Source organism: Microcaecilia unicolor, chromosome 9, assembly GCF_901765095.1.
Source record: "Microcaecilia unicolor chromosome 9, aMicUni1.1, whole genome shotgun sequence".
Taxonomy (NCBI): Eukaryota; Metazoa; Chordata; class Amphibia; order Gymnophiona; family Siphonopidae; genus Microcaecilia; species Microcaecilia unicolor.
In genome coordinates this window covers 44358302-44379519 of record NC_044039.1, presented here as the reverse complement: position 1 = coordinate 44379519, position 21218 = coordinate 44358302, and the positions used below count along the sequence as shown (strand labels likewise).

Sequence of the window (21218 nt, the reverse complement as noted above, 5' to 3'; positions counted from 1 at the left end):
CTCCGGGCCTACTATATGTGTTCCCTCCGTGGCCCTTGATAGGGTGCGTGCTCCTGCGGATTCGGCTGCACCCAGGAGAAGTGGTCCTCATCGCCCCGGATTGGCCCAGGAGGCCTTGGTATGCGAACCTCCGAGAGATGCTAGTGGCGGCTCCCCTTCCTTTACCTCTGGTACCGAACCTGTTGTCACAGGGCCCGGTAGCCATGGAGGACGCCTGCCGCTTTGGTCTTATGGCATGGCGATTGAGAGGGCGCAATTGAGGGACAAAGGCTATTCAAACACAGTCATTTCCACTCTCCTTCCGTGGCTTATGCCAGGATTTGGCACCAGTTTGAGTCTTGGTGCGCTTTAAAAGCGATCACAGCCATGCGGGCTCCTGTCTCGCTGATTCTGGACTTTTTGCAGGATGGTGTACAAATAGGCTTGGCCTATAATTCCCTGTAGCTGCAAGTGGCAGTGTTGGCCTCCCTTTGTGGTAAGGTTGAAGGCGTGTCTTTAGCTGCTCATCTAGATGTGGCACGGTTTCTTAGTGGGGTGCTTCGGCTCCGGCCTTCCGTGCGAGCACCCTGTCCAGCTTGGACCCTGGGGCTAGTTTTGAAGGCCCTGCAGGCTTCTCCTTTTGAGCCGCTTCGGTGAGCATCGGAGAAAGATTTGACACTAAAGGTTGTTTTTCTTGTGGCCATTACTTCGGCGAGACGGGTGTCAGAGCTCCAGGCGCTGTCCTGTAGAGACCCATTTCTGCAATTCTCAGAGTCTGGGGTCACGGTTCAGACCGTGCCTTCCTTCATACCTAAGGTGGTTTCAGCGTTTCACCTAAACCAGCCTATTTTCTTGCCCTCCTTTGATAAGGAGGAGTTTCCAGAATCTTTTGGGCAGTTGCACCTATTGGATGTGCGCAGGACTCTGCTGCAGTATCTGCGAGTTACTATCTCTTTCAGGATCTATGATCATCTGTTTGTTTTGCTATCAGGTCCTCGCAGAGGGTCTCCAGCGTCTAAAGCCACTATTGTCCGCTGGCTCAAAGAAACTATCTTTTCAGCTTATCTGCTTGCCGGCCGGTCTCCGCCTGTAGCCTTTAAGGCGCATTCTACCAGAGCGATTTCTTCCTCTTGGGCTGAAACTGGAGCACTCTCTCATCAAGAGATATGCAGTGCAGCAGCATGGGCTTCTAAGCTCTCTTTTGCCCGACATTGCAGGCTGGATGTGGCTGCTAGGAGGGATGCGCGTTTTGGAGCACAAGTGCTAGCGCGTGGTGTGACCTGTTCCCACCCTATATAGGGATTGTTTTGTTACATCCCATACGTAATGGCTTCATCTGCTTGATGACAAGGAAGGGAAAATTAGGTTCTTACCTTGGTAATTTTCTTTCCTTTAGTCATAGCAGATGAAGCCATGAGCCCTCCCTGTATGATTGTCTGTATGCTGTGAATCTGTTTCAGGTTCTGTTCTTGTTTCCTGAAGTTCCTTCCTTGGAAGAAAGTTGGAAAACAGTCTTCAGGATTCATGTTCACTTATAGGAGGATGAGTCCATTCCCTTCAGTTTATGTTTTGGAGGATGTTTATTCCCTCCAGGAGGTTGCGTGTATCCCCTCCAGTTATACAATAAGGAGGACGAGTTTATTCCCTCCAGGAGGATGTGTTCATTTCCTCCTTTTGAGTTCATGCCCTTGTTAAGGGGCCATCGTTCGCTGTGAGGAAAGTTCATGTTATTCCCATTGCGGTTTGCCATACTGCTTTGGAAGCTTCAAATACTGAAGAGGCAGTGGAGCAGGCTGGCCATGAGGCACTGTGAAAAGTTGAGTGCTCTCTATCTCCCCCTGCTGGTTGATGGACACAGCCCATACGTAATGGCTTCATCTGCTATGACTAAAGGGAAGAAAATTACCAAGGTAAGAACCTAATTTTCCCATTTAAAAACAAGCAACAAGGAAGATAATATAGTTGAAACATACCAAAACCTGGATAGCCCAAGAAAAGTGAACAGTGTCAGGCTTCCGTATTTTAACAAGAGGTTTACAGTTGGAAAAGTCCCATCACCCAACCCACCACCCTCCCCCAATTAGCAAATTAAATCAACTCCCCATCCCACCTCCCCTCTTCCCAAATAACAAAACCCAATGGGTAAATACAACCCCCCCTCTCTAATCAGAAGGCAGTCAAAAAAGGAGCCCAAATGACCTCCCACTTAGAAAAGGTCATTTGCTTCAATGCAGTGAAATGCTCCATATCACAGATGTACCACAACCTTGTAATCTATTGTACCAAAGAAGAAACAGTACACTGCTTCCAATGTCTTGCCAAATTAAGTTGAGCCACACAAAGAGTATGACGAATCAACAGAGATTGCAATCAAGTAAGGCCCACAGATTTCTTACCCAATAAAAAGGCAGCTGGATGCCATTGCACCGGACGACCAAGCCACACCTGGAGGCAAGACTGCACCATTCTCCAGTAAGCTAGAGCCTTGGGACAGGACCACCAAATGTGGCCCATAGTTCCCAACACTGCACAACCCCTCCAACAATGGGGAGAAGGACCTGGAAAAATGTGGTGCAGCCTCGCTGGGGTAAGATACCAGCAGTTAAAAAAAAAAAAAACCTTAATTACATTTTCTTTGATGGAAACCACCAAGGAAGATTTCAACAGGGCCTTCTCCAAAACAAGCCAATCGTCATCAGAAATCGTGATGACCAGCTCCTGCTCTCATTTCACCCGATGAAGAGCATACAACTTAATTTGTTTAGCTAAAAAAGCATAAAGATGAGTAATAAGCCCATGAGTGCTCTTAGTCCTCAAACAAGTCCTCCAAATAATCTCCTTTCACAAAATACAAGATCTAATCGACGGAGTATTAAAAAAAAATGTTTCACTTGAACATAAGCATAACTGTCAGAAGGTGAGAGCTGATAATCTGCTTAAAGCGTGTCAAAAGGAACAACTGACCCCAAGTAGCTAACCCCCCCCCCCCCCCCCCACTGAGCCCAATGAGCAAAAGGACTCATTCTTATCCCTGGAGAAAACCAGATGGTAGGCAATTGGAGTATGACGATACAAGGGAGAACGAGAAGCTGTAAATAGAGTCCTAATAATAAAAGGTGGCAGAAATAGAGGGGCACAAACCAACAGATAAACTCCTGTACTTTCCCAGGAGCCAAATAAGATGCTTCAAGAAATGACTGCTCACCATATTCTGTTCAAGATGGATCCACAACTTATGCTCAGAAGCATGAAACCATTCAATCGCAGGACGAGCCTGAGCAGCACAGTAGTACTAAAACAGATTGGGAACACCCAAACCCCCATTCCACTTACATTTATATAAAAAGGCCCGAGGTAAACGATGACTCTTATGATTTCACACAAAGTGAATGAGGCAATCCTCGAGACCTGAAAGGAAAGACCTAGGGAGAAGAAACAGGATAACCTGAAACAAATGCAACAAACAAGGAATAATGTCCATTTTTATAGTTGCAGTGCTCCCAAACCAGGAAAACATGAGTGCCCAGCACTCCAAATCTCAGATCAGCGCCTGCTGCAGGATAATTAGCCCCAAAGAGATTCTGAATATTATGAGTAAGCTGGACCCCCTAGTGGCAGATCTCTTAGAAGCCCATTTAAAAGGGAAAGAAGACTGAAGGTCTCCAACAAATGAGGAGCGAGCCCAACTGCCAAACCCGCAGACTTAATAGCATTCAACCTATACCCAGAGACAGCCGAATAGGCTTCGATCTCTTTCATTAAATTTGGCAGAGAAGTCAAAGGGCATGTAACAGACAAGAGAACGTCATCCGTAAACAATGCCATTATAAATTCTTGATTTCCCTCCTCCCCCCACAAGAACCCCTCCTATATCTGGGTTAGTTCCGATAGCTACAGCAAGGTGCTCCATAACCATTGCAAATAAAATGGGGGAAGGCGGACACCCCTAACGAGTGCTCCATAAAAGGGGAAATAAACTAGAATTCCCACCATTAACGCAAACACAAGCCTTTGGTGAAGCCTGAATCCAAGAGTGATAAAAGGGCCTAACAAATTTAACCAAAACCTTATCAAGAAAGTCCCAATGACCCCAATCAAAGGCACATGAGGATGCCAGAAACCGGAGACACATGAATCAAGTCCACCGTCCTACTCAATTGTCCATAGCTTGTCACTGAGCCACAAATCCCACCCAATCTGGATAAATCAGGGCAGGGAGCAGCCCAGCCAATCAGTTGGCCAATACTTTAGCCAGAATTTTTACTTCCATATTTAAAATAGAGAACTGCCTTATCTTTTTTTTTTTTTTTAATCCTTATCAAGCCAAGTCTCCATGATTGAGGGAAGCAGCGGTTCCCCCTCATGAACTGAATTAATAACTAAGGTCAATAGGGGTGCCAACTCTACTGCAAAGGCCTAAAAAAAACCTCATAAGTGAAATCATCTAAGCCAGGAGATGTACCATTAGGCAACTCTTTGATAACCTTTAAAACTTCCTGCACCATGACCTGCACCTTTGTTTAGGGGACAACAGTGGCAGATCCTGTTCATTCAAATAGCTATCCGTGGCTTTTGACTGGATAGTATCATCAGCCAAGTATAAAGTCTAATAAATATGATGAAAATGCTTCAGAATATGGGATGATATAGTCAAAAACGCCCCCCCCCCCCAAGAATCCCTGACACGTAAAATATGTCTGTCAGCTCTTGTCCGCCATAACTTAGTCACCGAGAAGCGACCTGGCTTATTACTACATTCATAGTGGGTTTGCTTAAAATGAGCAGTAATAAACTGCAACTGGTCATCATAAAGAGCTGCTAATTCCATTTGCTAGCCTGAAGCTTTCAAAGTTCTGACAAAGACCAAAAGTCCTTGTGCTGAGCCTCCAAAAGTCCATGCTGCTCCAAACATTGACAGTGGAGGAGTGGCCTAGTGGTTAGGGTGGTGGACTTTGGTCCTGGGGAACTGAGGAACTGAGTTCGATTCCCGGCACAGGCAGCTCCTTGCGACTCTGGGCAAGTCACTTAACCCTCCATTGCCTGCCGCATTGAGCCTGCCATGAGTGGGAAAAAGTGCGGGGTACAAATGTAACAAAAAAAAAAATTGAGCCAAATGGGCTAGCTGAGCCTTAGAATGCTGACTAGCCTTTTGGAGAAAATAGCCCCGAGAAACAGCCTTAAAGGCATCCCACACAGTAACCAATGAAGGAAAAGAGTCCATATTAAAATCAAAATAATCTCTCAAAATAGTGATAAAATCCTTACAGAGCTCAGCATTTTGTAACACATTATTAAGTTCACCTTCTATCGCTGACCTCCTGACATAAAGATGGTATAGTGGCCCACACCACCAGAGCATAATTAGAAATTAGTAATATGACTTATAGGAAAAGAGCAACCCACATCTGGTAACATTTTATCCAGAAGAATATAGTCTAAACATGAATAAGTAGCATGTGAATGGGAATCAAATATATGGTTACAAAATGTTATTCTACATAAAAATATTTTTATGTTTAAATCATCTTTATTGACATTGAAATAAAGTGGCCTAGTGGTTAGGGTGGTGGACTTTGGTCCTGGGGAACTGAGTTCGATTCCCTGCACAGGCAGCTCCTTGTGACTCTGGGCAAATCACTTAACCCTCCATTGCCCACCGCATTGAGCCTGCTATGAGTGGGAAAGCACGGGGTACAAATGTAACAAAAAAAAATGTTTCCAAGAAGAGTATTGTATCAACATCGAATCTTTTATCTTTATTCCTTAATCTTCCCATCCCTTCTCCTCTACCCCACCCACCCTTGAGCATAAGTTCTTTTTCTGCAGAGTTAACAGTATTATTATTCTTTAACATGCTTTATTTATATAGTCAAGTGTCTTTACCTGCTATGGAACAGGGAGAGCTTTGGCTCTTAGGACTCTCCCCGATCATGCGGTTTTACTGCTAATGTTGTCAATCTTCTCCTCCCCCCCCCCCCCCCCCCCAGCTTTCTTAATCACGTTTCCTTCTCGTTGTTTTGCTTATCAATTCACCTCCCCTTAGTCCTTGTTGTTTTCTTTATTCTTAAATGTTAAAAATATTTTTAAATAATCCAATGCATAAAGGCTAGTAAATATTCCTTTAATCTTTCCAAAGATATAAGGACTAAGGGGCACACAATGAAGCTACTAAGTACTAAATTTTAAAACAAATCAGATAAAATATTTCTTCATTCAACGTGAATAAAATTCTGGAATTCATTGCCAGAGAATGCGGTAAAAGCAGTTAGTTTAGTAGAGTTTAAAAAAGGTTTGGATAATTACCTAAAAAAAGTCCATAAGTCACTATTAAGATGGATTTGGGAAAATCTACTGCTTATTTCTAGGATAAGCAGCATAAAATCTGTTTTACTGTTTTGGGATCTTGCCAGGTACTTGTGACTTGGATTGGCTGCTGTTGGAAACAGGATATCTGTCCCAGCATGGCAACGCTTATGTTCTTATGTTCCTAAGTAAAGAAAGGCAATTGTAGAGATGCTTGCGTCAGGAGTCATATATTTCAGACAAATGACATTTACCTTACAACTTGGCCAACAGGTGGAGCTGGTATTTCCCTGTTGGATTATTAAAAAATAGTTGTATTTTAAGTAACACTTTATTTTTATTTCCTTGGCTCTTTTTGTTATCCTCACTAGTGACTTTACAGCCATTGCCCAGCCAGGCAGCCACCCCTGACCCCATTAGGCCTGCTTTATTTATCCTCCTGTTGTTGCTGCTGCTTCTGCACGGAATTGTTTGGCACCCTGATAGCATGTTATAGGAATTGCCATGCTGGTCTTACAACACTTGAGGCCCTGAGACCAGCATGGATGTTTCCGTTGAGTGACAACTCTTGAGACTACAGCAGCATTTAAAAGTACATATGTATATAGAGCAAGAAAATCCAGGTTTCTTTGAGTAATTTTAGTCACTGTGGTGACTTGATGCCTGGGATTTGTCAAGCCCTGTTTTAAGCCAAACAGTATTACCAAATATCAAAATGTCTGTCTGATACAGAAAGCTGTTTTAATTTCCTTCCTCTGGTGTGGATCAAGTTGTAAGTAACCTTGAGGTTGAGCTTCTTGAAAATTTGAGCTGACTGAAGGTGTTCCACCAGCTTGTTGAGAGGAAGAGGGCATCAGTTATGAAAGCTGCTACATGGAGAGAGCCTGGTAAGCTGTGCTAGATCAGAGGGAGATATTCTTCTTTGGTACAAAGCAAATTGGGGCTCCTGATGGGCAGGTCGAGGGCCTGATAAATCCTTTAAATTCTCTTGCAGGTACTCTTAATGCTTTGAGTTCCAGTTCAGACAGGGAGTAGATTATCATTTTCTCTCTCTCTCAAATGGGGAGGGGAGGGCATAACCTGTCAGCAGCCCTTTTTAAAAAATACTTCCTTGTAGTCAAAAGTTTTTCTTGTATCTCTGCGAAATGGTGCTGGACTCTGGAGTGCTTTTCTCGATCACTTTCCTTTTGACAACACTTAGAAGGGAAAACTGTCTGATGTGTCTTTGTTTGGCCACTTTACAGCTCATGCCATTATAGATGTAATATATCTAAAATAAATGGCCAAATATGGAATGTAGGTAAAAAGAAAAAGTTTACCTTGTGGTGATCATAAACCGTTCAGGCCCTGATGAAAAGGACAAGCCATCAGTATCTTGACAGCTATGCTGGAATGTGATGCTGTTAAGATAGAGTCCGGTGCTTCAGAATGTTTTATGGATCTCACATTTTCCTAACATAAACTGTAGTTTCTTGTGATTCCACAGATGATTACTTGAAGTTATCACATGGGCAGCCTAGAAGGTTTGTGCTTGTTCTGAATATTTCCCTGTGGGGTTGAGAGTATCCATTTCCTACATGAGGGGTGGTCACAATTCTGAAGCCCCTTCAGGCTACTGCTTCACTGGTGCCTTGGAAGACAGCAGTAAAGGTAGAGATCTTCCAGGTGAGGTCTGTCTTTCTCCTCTTCTGGCAGATGAAGACGTATCATGAGACCTTTATGGGCTTGTTTAGAAGTTTCAGTCGGAGGCACCTTTCTGGATCTCGATTCATACATCTGCCCCTCTTACAAGAGGTGTTTTTTTTTTTAAAAGGATACCCGGGATGAGCAATGTCTCTAGATTGGCCAGGAGCTTCAGTCATTCCAGCTTATCTTAAAGGCCCTGTCAAAAATGGGCTCAGGATGCCAACTTGTTCCAGATGAGTTCAGTGTTCTAGTGGGGTTTTCTTGTGGTATAAGCTGTCGCTGTCTGTAACCCCCAGCAGAGACGTGTAATGCTGATAGCTGGACCTAGTTTACTTCCTCAAATGCCTGAGAGAGGGTAATTGAAATAAGAGCTTGCACTGGTATAGAAACCCACACAGTTCTCCTACTCCATCAGATTTCTCTAGGAGTGGCATTTGTGGCATCGGGGGACTTAAAGGCTGGGAATGAGCAGTGTATTGACTTAATTGATGGTAGATGTTTGGAGGGCGTCCATCTTATGCTGGAGAGTATAGAGCTGGGTCTGTATCGCTTGAACTGCATCCATTGGTCTTTCAAGATAGAAGTCTCAGCTGTGTATTTTGTTCTGGCCTGGTGATTCCTGGGCTAGCTCACGCTACTGGGGATAGGCCTGATGAGGTACTTGCACCCCACAGTGGCAGCATAGCCACAGAACTCAGTTTCCAAGACCCATGGGATTGATCCTCATTGACACTGATGGTTTGTCATTGAGCTTTTAAAGAGCATTTGAAAAACACAAGGTCAGTTGATAATGTTACAGCTTGCAATTTGTATCTGCATAAGAAGAGTGGCAGTTTTAGGCCATTGGTGGTAGAATCAGATAATTGCTGTCTTGGTAACGTAACACGAAAGGTAAAAAGTAAGAGAGCTACTACTCAGCCAAATAATTAAGCCTCATGACATGCTGGGCCTTAAATGTTAAGGTTGAAGCTTGATATTTAATATTCTGAAACAGAGGATCCCAGAGGAAACCAGGTCAACATGAAAGAAGTACAAAACACAACCATGTTGGGTTATGTGTTGAATTAGATCAATAAAGTTGTTTGGATTTCTGTTTCATGTTGACCTGGTTTCCTCTGAGATCTTCTGTTTTGGTTTACAACATGATGTGGATTTTCACCTTTTCTTGTTCTTGTATTTAATATTCTGGACAACAAGTAACTTGTGAAAAGCATTTAGAATCTGTGAAATGTTACTTGAATTGTTGTGCCTTCTTCACAAGTAGTTTTAGATGAATCATTTTGAAATAGCTGTAAATATCCTGTACCTTTTCCTGGTAACCCAGTACAAGGCAATACAGTAACTAGTGTCCAAGTGTGCTGCACTGCATTTGTGCAAAGGCTCCTTGAATTTAAAGAATGTCTGAATAACTGACAGTCATAAATAATAAAAACAAGTTTTCATAATGGATGACATTTATGGATACAAGGTTAGAGAAGTCAGTTTAGATGCTCAGATTACATAATTGATCTTGCTTGAACTATGATCCTGTCCCAGCCAGGATGGGCCCAGGGCAGAGAAGTACATGGGCTGTTATATAGGGGGGCCAGAGCCAGCAGAGCATCATGGCGGCACACAGAGTGTTCTGGATTCACGTGACATAAGGGCCTGGCATTGCATGCCAGGCAAGAAAAGGCCCCAGCGAGGCTGTGGTTTCAGGACTGGCCTGCACTGCGCGTTTTCATATTTTAAAAAATTATAGTCAGGCATGCGCCCCCCCCCCCCCCCATCATCAGGCCTGGTTCCAGCTAACATGGGCATGGTGCTACACATTTTTGCTTCATAACCTGTAGAACCTCTGATAAGAGTTTATTTTCAATTTATTCACATCCATCCAGCATTTTATATTCTTCAGACACTGTTCTAATCTCTTACGTGCCCTGTCACGGTTTGTGGCAAAAGTGCAACTGGATATGTTAGCATTTAAAAAACTAATCTGAAGTTTGTCCAAATTTCAAGGAGGGGAATGTTTTTGGGTGGGACTTGGATGTTCCCAAAAGTTAGGTATTTTTCTGTCATAATAGAACAAAACCAAATTGTCCGGGGCAAAAAATGTCAGTTTTGTCTAGACCTGTTTCAAACATGACTGAGTTACAAAAAGATGCTCTAAATAACAAGATGACCACTGGAAAGAAGGAGGCATGACCCCCTCCCAGCCCCCAAAGGTGTGACAGTACATACCAAACTCTGACAGCTTCAGATATGTTGGTCATTCTATTAGAGCAGCAAGCTGGTCACAGGAGTATTCTAGTGGTCAGTACAGTGGACTGTAGAGAAGGGGATCCAGGGCCATTGAAGTACCTGCTGTACCTTCAGGCTTGTCTATTGTGGTGCACAGTGAAGTATAGTTGTTGGAGTTTTTTTGTTTGTTCCTGGAGGGCTCACAATACTATATAAGGGGGTTACGGTGAAAGTTGTACCGGAGACCTTTTATGTGACATTCCTTCAGAGCCCCCAGGCTACCTCACTGCTCTGCTGGCATGTCTGGCCGGTCTACTAAAAACGGTGGCTGCAGACATTCCAGTGGCTTGTTTTTGTGCAAATCTCCCTAGGACATTTTTGTTTTTTAAATGGTATCTAAAGAAAGATGCACTGAGCACAAAAACATCTTGAAAATGGCTATTCTAGAAACAAAAAAAAACAAAAAATCAATATTTTTCTGGTTTGAAAATTGCTGTCATTCAATTTTTGGACACTTTTTCATAAAGTGGCCCAATTAGAGCTTAAATGTCGTATCGAAAATACCCCTCATTGTGATCAGTCAATTGGATTTTCTTGAACTTGGTCTGTGTACTTGGCCGCTGAGTTATCAAGCTTTCTTACTGATCATGTGGAGAACAAAGCAAGTATAAGGGGCTTGTGATCAAAATGAAGGACTTAGAAATAGGATACCATACTACCATATTCATTAGGTACAGTTGGAAGTGTTGAGCCTAAATTGTGTCCATTAGTGTGCGCCATGGTAAAGCTCTGAGTTTTGAAAGCTATCAACTTCTCATATAATCTTGTTTACAGTTTGGATTATAGGTCAGGAATTTGTTGGGCCTCAGTATTTGTCTCATAATTATCTTGAAGAACAAATAACAAAATAAAAGATCTCAAAACATTTTTTTATTTCTAAAACTACATTTTACAAAAATAACTGTTAAAATGATGTCTTAGTCAGCAGTGAACTGACCAGGCTTGGCAGGATTGTTCAAAATGAGGACTGGGGGAGCAGCATTGGTATACAGCATTTATTTGAGTTTTGCAAGAACTCAGCCCTTGAGCAACTAATCCAATTTATGTATATATTTTTCTTTTTTCCATCCATACAGATGAGATCAGAAGAGAGAATTCAGTTTTAAATATGAAGGATACCATGTCTGATATAACCAACAAATAACCTGAATCTGCTCCGTGGCCCTAGAGAAACATCTTAGGAACAGTTCAAATTTTTTCTCATCTGTCCCAACTCTTCAACTGCCATTTCAGTCATGTATGGAAGTGCTCGTTCCGTTGGAAAGGTAGAACCAAGTGGCCAGAGTCCTGGACGCTCACCAAGGTTGCCACGGTCGCCACGCTTGGGCCACCGTCGAACCAACAGCACAGGTGGGAGCTCTGGAAGCAGTACAGGTGCTGGCAGTGGTAAAACACTTTCTATGGAAAATATTCAGTCATTGAATGCTGCATATGCTACTTCTGGTCCAATGTATTTAAGTGACCATGAAAATGTTGGCGCAGACACACCCAAAAGCACGATGACCCTTGGGCGCTCTGGAGGCCGTTTGCCTTATGGGGTTAGGATGACTGCCATGGGGAGCAGCCCCAATATTGCCAGCAGTGGGGTTGCTAGTGACACTATCGCATTTGGAGAGCATCATCTTCCTGCTGTGAGCATGGCATCCACTGTACCACACTCTCTTCGCCAGGCAAGAGATAACACTATAATGGACTTGCAAGCACAGTTGAAGGAAGTGCTTCGAGAGAATGACTTCCTGCGCAAGGATGTAGAGGTGAAAGAAAGTAAACTGAGCTCCTCTATGAATAGCATTAAAACCTTCTGGAGCCCTGAACTGAAAAAAGAGCGAGCCCTGCGGAAAGATGAGGCCTCCAAAATTAGTATTTGGAAGGAACAATATCGAGTTGTTCAAGAGGAGAGCCAGGTAAGCTTTCTATGATCACAGCTTCTAGAACTAAATTGGTGTATTAGGGAAAAATAGAGGGTTTGTTTAAGGGGCTCTAATCATTTTATAATTAGTGCTACGTTGTAGAGTAGTGAGGTTGTAAAATCTTTAAATTTAACTGTTTTCATGAAGAACAGGCAGTTTACTCAGTAATTGTGTTTATCATAGCCTACATGATTATAGGGAATCGTTTTGGCATAATAGGACATTCTTGCATAAAGATAATTTTTTGTATACCTATTCTCCTTGTCTATCTGTAGGAATATTACTGAATGCATATTCCATTTCCAGTGACATTCAATATTTCCACCCTGCCAGTCTTGAAATGGTAAATGCTGTGGTATGATTGGTGCTTTTTTGGTTCCATTTTTGACTTGAAGTTGATTTTTGGCATTGGCTATTTGTGAGTAGTTTGGAGAATTTCCATGAGATTGCCTCACAAAAGCTGGGTGGTTGGTGGGGATTAGGGTTGGGGTTACAGAATCAGAGATTATTCAGGGAAGGATTTATTATCTTGGTAGATATATAAAATAATCATGAAAACTCGTGGAGCTCCATGGACTAGTAGGAGACAGAAGCGATGCTGAAAGTTACTGCAGGTAGATACATGTGCTTACCATGAGGTATATGTGCATGTTACTTTACACACAATGTAGAAAAGCGTTCAACACAGAAGTTACCTTGCATAGTACACACAGGTACACAGTATATTAAAATGAATAGCCATACTGGGTCGGACCAATGATCCATCTAGCTCAGTATCCTTCAAACAGTGGCCAGTCCAGGTTACAAATACCATGCTACCAATCCCGGGACAGGCAGTGGCTTCTCCCATGTTCATCTCAATAACATGAAAAGGAGTAAATGGGGAGATTTTAGCAATGCAACAAATTCATTGTCAGGTCCAAGGTAGTGTAGAAGGGTTAGTTGAGAGAATTTAATGCCAGTTTTTGGGCTTTACTGGTGGTGGGTTTTTTTTTTTTTTTTCTGTGACGATAGCAAGTATCCACATCTTTAAAAGATTGAACAGGAAGATAACAGCTCTGGGCATATGTCCAAGAAAATGATAGTACTAGAGCATGCATATCCATGTTTTGTGCATAAATATTAACCTTACAAAAATGTTATTTTCAAAAATTATTTTGTGAGGCTAGTACTTGGATGTGCAAAATAACATGTGCAGTTTTGTGCTGGCCTTTCCCTTTGAACCTTTGTGTGCATGTGCCTGGCAGGCTTGCCATGATTTAATGTGCAAGTGTTAACCCAGTAAATCTTCCTCGAACATTTGTTTTCCAGTGTTAGAGGGAAAACATATTAATAGGTGACTATCTAGTTTGCTTGAAATTTGAACATTCAAAAGCGGGTCAGTGCAAAATGGTGCATGAGTGTGCTATTTTGCTGACAAACAGGAAATTGGGATTTTCTGTTCCCTTCATCACAGAGGACACCTTTTGTCCCAGCTTAATTCTCTCGGGGCAATTTCTCCAAATGGCGTAGCTTTGTGCATATCCAAGGAAACAGGAAAAGCTTTCACGGAGAAACAAGAAAACCAGCAGAAGTAGAGGCTGACAAATGGACAGACCAACTTGGGAGATAATGTTGAATAGGTTTAATGAACCAACTTGTATAAAAGACCCGACATAGTGGGGAGGGGAGGGGGGGAGAGCAGTCCCAAATCTCGAGTGGTATTACTGGGGAGCCCAAATGAGGATGATTATAGAATGGGAAAGGGGAGTAGAGAAACCGGCGGTGCAGGTGGAACAGTCATATTAGCCACAAAGAAGCTTGAGATCATTGCTGTGGACGACAGAGAGCATAGGGAAAGGGCAACAGGGGGAACATAGCCCATATCTAAGGCATTTATTGGAATTATGGGGGAATATAAGGAAACGTTGGGGATGGAAAGGAGGCGTATCCTCCATGGCTTATATCAGGTGGGAACCCAAATTCGGGGCGGGCAGGGAAAATGCTACTTTTGTAAGTTGGGAGCAGAAGGGAGTGGTGAAATTTCGGGATGTGATGCATGGGAGTGGCATGTGGAGCTTCGAGGAGGTGTGTGCCCGACATGGGATCCCAGAGGGAGAGGGATTTGCGTATATGCAATTAAAACATTTTAAGCCACATTATGCCTGCATTTGTGGGAAAATGTGGGGTAGAAATGAGCCATAAATAAATAAAAGGAAAGTCTAGAGAATCTGTGGATATTATTGGGGAGTTCCAAAACCCATATCGGTAATATACCGCTTCCTCCAAGGGGACGAGGATAAAAAATACCCATTCCAGGAAGCTTGGGAAAGGGATTTACAATGTCAATTTACAGAGCGGGAATGGGAAGTTATATGTGGGGAAGTACCGGTTTGTGTGTTAATACAGGAAAATGCATATAAAGTATTGGCACGATGGTACTACACACCTGAGAGGTTGAAAAAGATGTATACAGGACATCAGATGTATGCTGGAGATGTAAAAAAACAGGCACTTTTCTTCATGTATGGTGGACATGTGTGGGGGTGGTAGTATTCTGGCAGGCTGTGATGAAAGCGCTTGCCAGAACCATGGGGGTTTCACTGGTGTGTGACCCACGGCAGTGACTACTGGGATTGTATAATGAGAGACAGGTCTGGGAAGAGAGTAAATTGATGCGATGGGGATTGGCAGCGGCTAAGTGCCTTATCGCGCGCTGCTGGAAATCAGTGGATTCACCAAGTATAGAGGACTGGAAGGTTAAAGTGAGACTCTTGTGGCAAATGGAGTGCCTAACAGTATATAGAAAGGAGGGGGAGCTTAGGTGTAAAAGGGGATGGATTAGACTCCAACAAATGATTGAGGGCCTTTGAGGGGTAGAGGACACATTCCAGGGAGGGTGGGTAGGCAGAGAGGGGAGGGGGAGGGAATCATTTAGGGATTGAGGGTTGAAGGAGGGGGGGGGCTAGAGGGAGGGGAAGGGAAAAGATAAGGGGCATAGTTGATACCACCACCGGTGTTTAGATAGGCGGAAAGTAAAGCTGGGGATAACATAGAGAGGAACATGGATGGAGGGTATGGTATTTAGAGAACTGAGTGAAATTAATAAGATGTGTTAATGTTGGTATTACAAGTTCGTTGGACAGTCAATATGGTGAGACTATGTAAAGAAATGGAAATATATAGTGGTGTATATGGAATGGCCTGACTGTTACAAATGTTCAAAATATTTCAAAACAATCAAAAATTCAAAGTTGTTAAAATTAAAAAAAAAAAAAAAGACCTGACACGGTCCGTGTTTTGGTGCCAGAAGCGTCTGCCTCAGGGTTCACAGATAAAATTCAAACCACTGATTAGCATGGGGAATTCCTCTATGCTTGTGCGTTATGATAGAAAAAACAAACAAACTTTTCCTCTGACTGTAAATTTAGAGGAGATCAAAGTACAGCGTACCGTTAAGAAAACATCAACTCATGATATTGGGACGCTGTGGGCAGAGGGAGGATCTCTGCTGATTGAGGGCAATTCTTTTAGTTTGATTTGTCCTGTGCCTTCAACTTAGTAGACCATGACATATTGTTGAATGTTCTTTGTACATTTGAAGTAGAAGGTAGTGTACTGGATTAGTTTGGAGGTTTCCTGAGGAATCATTCCTATTGTGTTTGATTATAATAATACTAAGTCCAATTTTTGGAAAGCAAATTGTGGGGTCCCACAAGGGTCCCCATGTTCCCCTTCATTATTTAATGTCCTAATCTGGGACATTATATAAGTCATTCAGGGTTTAAGTCTTTATGCTGATAATACCTCTGTATTGATACCAGCTTTAAAATCAGTAGAGGTATTATCTAAAGAGGTAGCTGATTGTATTGAGATATTGGAGATATGGATAAGATCTCATCGATTTAAAACGGAACAAAGAAAAACTAAATTCTTAATGATAGGACAATCGTCAGAAATTTGGAATGACAACATCTTGAAATTTGTAATCCCGGTAGCAAACCTTCAGGGGGTGGTAGGTTCCCTTCAGCAGTCAAAAAACAAAGTCCTTCCAGACAACACAGCTTTTAGTTCCAAACAGTTTATTTCCCCTCCTCCACAAATCTCAGTTCCAGGGGGTTAAAGTCCCATTCAGTTTCCAAAACAAAGCAACAAGAAAAAAACTTCCCTTTAAATCCAAGTTCTCCCCAGTTCAACAGCCTGGGTTTCAGTTTTAAAAGTCTTTCCGCTTGGGTGGTTGCAGAATGGCAGTACACCGCCCACAACACAGCTAATTGACTCCTGTGACCACCCACCGCCCTCAGTCCCTGCAACTCTGCCCCAAAGTACAATTACAACCCATGTCAACCGGCTCCTCCAAACCTGGTGTGCTGGTCCCTCCAGACTCTCTTTCCTCCAAGCACTCCATTAACTCTGCTTCTCTGCTAGGCTGTTGGTTGGAGACCTCCTTCCCTGCCCAGGTGGAAGGAATCTTGTACTGATTTCTAACCCAAGGGAATTGAGCTTTGTCATCCCTGCTCCCCCTTCTGGCCCTCGTCTGCCGTAGCAGCTGCTCTTCCCAGTCCTTTTCCCCCTCCCTTCCACGTGGGGGCCATACCGGGTTTTGGGACCTACCCCCCCCCCCCGATCCCTTCTCTCAGGGCCTTGTGGGGAATGTAGTCTGGCCCCATACCTCTGCCTGACCTGCTTAGACCCTCCAACCTCCTTACACATTGAATAATGCTAGTTTTAAGTTTGAAACTAGTTTGAAAGTTTGGGCTGTTATGATTCCTAGTTCTTTATCTCCAGAGGTACATTAAAATGCATTGGTAAGGAAAGTCACCTTTTTGATTAAGAAATTGCAGAAAATCAGATATATGTTGACCCCTTGGGCATTCAAATTGGTGGTCTAAAGTTTAATATTAGGGCAACTTGATTATTGTAAGATCATTTAACTGGGTTACCCAAAATTTCTTATTAAAAAATTTCAGACAATACAAAACACAGCTTCCAGATTAATATTCTCCACACGTTACAGAGCGGGCTACTCCTCTGCTGATATGCTTGCACTGGTTACGGCTAGAGGCCCGGGTTCAGTTTAAATTATGTGTAACGATTTATAAAATTCTTCATGGTATTACTCCATTTTACTTGTTAGATTTAATAGGCTTTCCTAATTTTGATAGGTTCAGAATTTCTAGGAATCCTTTAGTACACTATCCAAATTTAAAGAATGTTTGTTTGAAGTCAGTGTTTTCTACCATATTGTCTTTTCTGGCTGCTCGTGTTTGGTATGAGTTGCCTATTCAGCTAAGAATTGTAACCATCTATTAGAAAGCTTTTAAAAACATTTTTGTTTCAGAAATTTCTGTCTTGTTAACTGTTATGTATTATTACTTGTAATTCCTCAGGACTGGTCTGAGTTGCTCTTTTTTTGTAATCCGCATAGAACTTAGGTTCCTTGTCATCAAGCAGATGAATCCATTACGAGTGGGTTGTGTCCATCAACCAGCAGGGGGAGATAGAGAGCACTGAAAAACCATAGTGCCTCATGGCCGGCTAGCTCCATCTGCCTCCCCAGTATTCTCTATCTCCCCAGCAGGGTGGACGCAGCTTATTCAGCTCCTTCAGAAAATCTGCCTGGGGTGGCTCCTGTGCTGTTGCCAGTTGTAGCAGGGGTGTTGTGACTGGTGGTGCCCACTTTAAAGGCACATAGGTATGCCCTTTCCCTGCCTTACCCAGCCCCCGATGTGGATGTAGACACATAGGCTAGCCCTGTCCCTGTCTTTGCCCACGCGGTGGATGCAAGCACATAGGTTTGCCCTTTCACTGCCTTTCCCACGCAACTGATCCTCTGGAGTGGAAAAATTTGCCTCTTGCACTGTTGCCTCTAACTTTCCTCACAGCGTTAAAAAAAAAAAAAAAAAAAGTCGCGTCACCCCAGAAAAGAGGTTTTCTTCTGATTGTGCAGCGGATCGGAGCTCTGTGGACTCGGTCCGGGGAGGTAAGAGCATTTTGTAGCTCCTCCGGGGAGGGCCCGCGTTTGGGATGATTTTGGCGCGAATCTGCCATTTTGAATTTCCCGCCGTTTTTGGCAATGGCTGCGGAGGTTGTTAAGCGCTGTTCCCGTTGTGGCAAGCGCAGATTAGCAGCAGGGCTCTGTAAATCGTGCTCTTCTGATGTCAGAGCCGGCCCAAGCATGGCGAGCGAGGTTTCTTCCCGCTCCGTGGAGCTGGCAGTGGGCGGCATTCTGGAACAGCATGGCGCGACCCCCGCAGAGGCGGAGGGGTTTGAGCCTGGAGGGGAGCCTCGTATGGAGGCTAATATGAGAGCCATTACCTCCGGACTGGAACCGGGAGACCAGGGTGAGCCATTCTCCCCTGAGTTTGTTTTGCTGCTGCATAAAGCATTTATGTTAAAAAGAGCTCTCCCGCAGGGGTCTCAATCAGCCCGGCTGCCTGTGTCCCCTCCAGTGGAGCCCGGCCTTGAATTCCTGTCAGGTGTGTTTTCCCCTGACAGACGGCTGCAGGACAAGCGCAGAAGGGTGGATTCCCCTTCAGAGAGTGGCGCACCCCCTTTTTTCCCTCCCGTGGTCGGGATGTGAGGAGTCTGAGGGGTCTGGCAGGCCTTCGTGGTCTGGAGAGCCAGAGGAAGGTGCAGGATTGCCACTGGATCCAAATGATCCTTCCGCGGTGAGGATTTTCCACCGCGATGAGCTGCCAGCGCTTATTTCTAATGCATTGCAGGCCCTCTCTATTGAAGATCCTGCGAGTGCTGAAGTCTCCTCTGCTAATCCGAGGATGACCAGTACTAAGAAGCCTGCTCGAGCCTTTTCTTTGCATGACTCCATCCAAGAGTTCATTTCGGCTCAATGGGCTGACCCCGAGGGGCCTTTGAAAGTTGCCAGGGCTATGGGGCAATTATACCCGCTAAGTGAGGAGCATTAGGTGTGACTAGCTGTGCCTAAAGTGGATGCCCTAGTCACGGCTGTGACAAAGAGAACTACCCTCCCAGTTGAAGGAGGAGTTGCCCTGAAGGACATAGAGGACCGACGCCTTGAATCAGCTATAAAGCAGTCCTTTGCGATTTCAGGCCTATCCTTACGGGCGTCTGCATGCAGCTGTTACACTGCCCGAGCCTGCCTCGCTTGGTTACAGTAGGCAGTGGAACAGCCCGGAGATGGAGCGGAGCCCCTTGCGGAGGTGGCACCGTGGATGGAGTCGGCCTTTCTTGGCTGACGCCCTTTATGATCTGGTCAGAGCTTCGGCTAAGCAGATGGCTGTGGTGGTGGCGGCTCGCCACCTGTTGTGGCTACGGCATTGGGCGGCTGACATGGCCTCTAAGCAAAGGTTGGTGAAGTTGCCCTTTCAAGGCTTTCTCCTATTTGGTGAGGAGCTGGAGAACATTGTTAAAGGCCTGGGGGATGCCAGACCCCAGCGCTTACCCGAGAATAGGCCGCGGCCTTCCTCCAAGGGTCAGGCGGTTCTCTCCTCTTACAGACTTCGCTTCCGTGAAGCTCGAAGGTACCGCCCGGGGCATTCTGCTGGGTTTTCTCCACATGCCCGTTTTCAGCAGAGGAATTCCTTTCACTCGGACAAACGTTCCGCAGCAGCTGGCTCAAGGCCTGGAGTTCAAGGGCGACCCTCTCAATGATGGTGCTCCGGCCCTCTCCTTGCTCCCTGTTATGGGAGGACGACTTTTCCTCTTTCACGAGGAGTGGGCCAAGATTTCCTCAGATTAATAGGTTTTGGACCTGATCAGAGATGGCTACAGAATAGAATTCAATGCCCCGGTGAGAGACGTGTTTGTGGAGTCCCGATGCAGTGCTGCCGCCAAAAGGGCGGTGGTAGAGGAGACCTTGCAAGGCTTGATTCACATAGGGGCAGTGTCCCCGGTGCCTCCCTCTGAACATGGCTCCAGCCGTTACTCCATTTACTTTGTGGTGCCGCGAAAAGGAGGGTCTTTTCGGCCCATCCTAGACTTAAAAGAAGTCAACATGTCCCTGAGAGTGCGGCATTTTCACATGGAAACCCTGCGCTCCGTCATTGCGGCGGTACAGCCAGGAGAGTTTCTCACGTCTCTGGACCTGAAAGAAGCTTACTTGCACATTTCTATTTGGCCCCCGCACCAGAGGCTGTGGTGGAAGGAGGAGGGAATGCTACTCCCTCTTCAGTCTTCAAGGTATGGGAGGGTTTGGGGGGGGGTGCTAGACCACCAGGAGGAGGGTTGGAGGTCCACTGGACCTGTAGCCCTCTCTGTCTGGGGCAGGGGTTGAGGGGGAGGGACACTAGATCACAGGGGGGGCCTCCTGGAGGCCGCAGTTTTCCAGCAATAGTTTCTGTGACGATAGCAAGTATCCATATTTTTAAAAGATGTGAGTTAAATGAACAATCTCTTCCCCTTCCCATGTTAAACAGCTAATGCAACTTGGTAAGTAGCCCTCTAATTGATTTAAAGAGCTGAAGTGCAGTGATTCCATTTTGCTATTAGAAACTTGAATTGCATTTGTATTTACTACTACTACTACTACTATTTAGCATTTCTATAGTGCTACAAAGCGTACGCAGCGCTGCATAAACATAGAAGAAAGACAGTCCCTGCTCAAAGAGCTTACAATCTAGTAGACAAAAAATAAAGCAAACAAATCAATTAATGTGTAGAGGAAAGAGGAGAGGGTAGGTGGAGGCGAGTGGTTACGAGTCAAAAGCAATGTAAAGAGGTGGGCTTTCAATCTAGATTTAAAGGTGGTTAAGGATGGGGCAAGATGTAGGGGCTCAGGAAGTCTATTCCAGGCATAGGATGCAACAAGACAGAAGGAGCGAAGTCTGGAGTTGGCAGTAGCGGAGAAGGGAACAGATAAGAAGGATTTATCCAGGGAACGGAGTGCACGGGAAGGGGTGTAGGGAAGGACGAGTGTGGAGAGATGCTGGGGAGCAGTAGAGTGAGTACATTTATAGGTTAGTTGAAGAAGTTTGAACAGGATGCAAAAATGGATAGGGAGCCAGTGAAGTGACTTGAGGAAAGGGGTAGTATGAGTAAAGCGACCCTGGCGGAAGACGAGACGGGCAGCAGAGTTTTGAACCGACTGGAGAGGTGAGAGGT

General features: G+C 44.5%; 1 protein-coding gene across 1 annotated transcript in view; it reads left to right on the top strand.

The window, feature by feature from the left end:
- ERC1 (ELKS/RAB6-interacting/CAST family member 1) overlaps positions 1–21218 on the top strand; it is a 503932-nt gene that overhangs the window by 19716 nt on the left and 462998 nt on the right. Inside the window, 1 exon segment of the mRNA XM_030214918.1 lies at positions 11325–12152. Coding sequence (XP_030070778.1) covers positions 11484–12152 — 669 coding nt within the window. The 5' untranslated portion in view covers positions 11325–11483.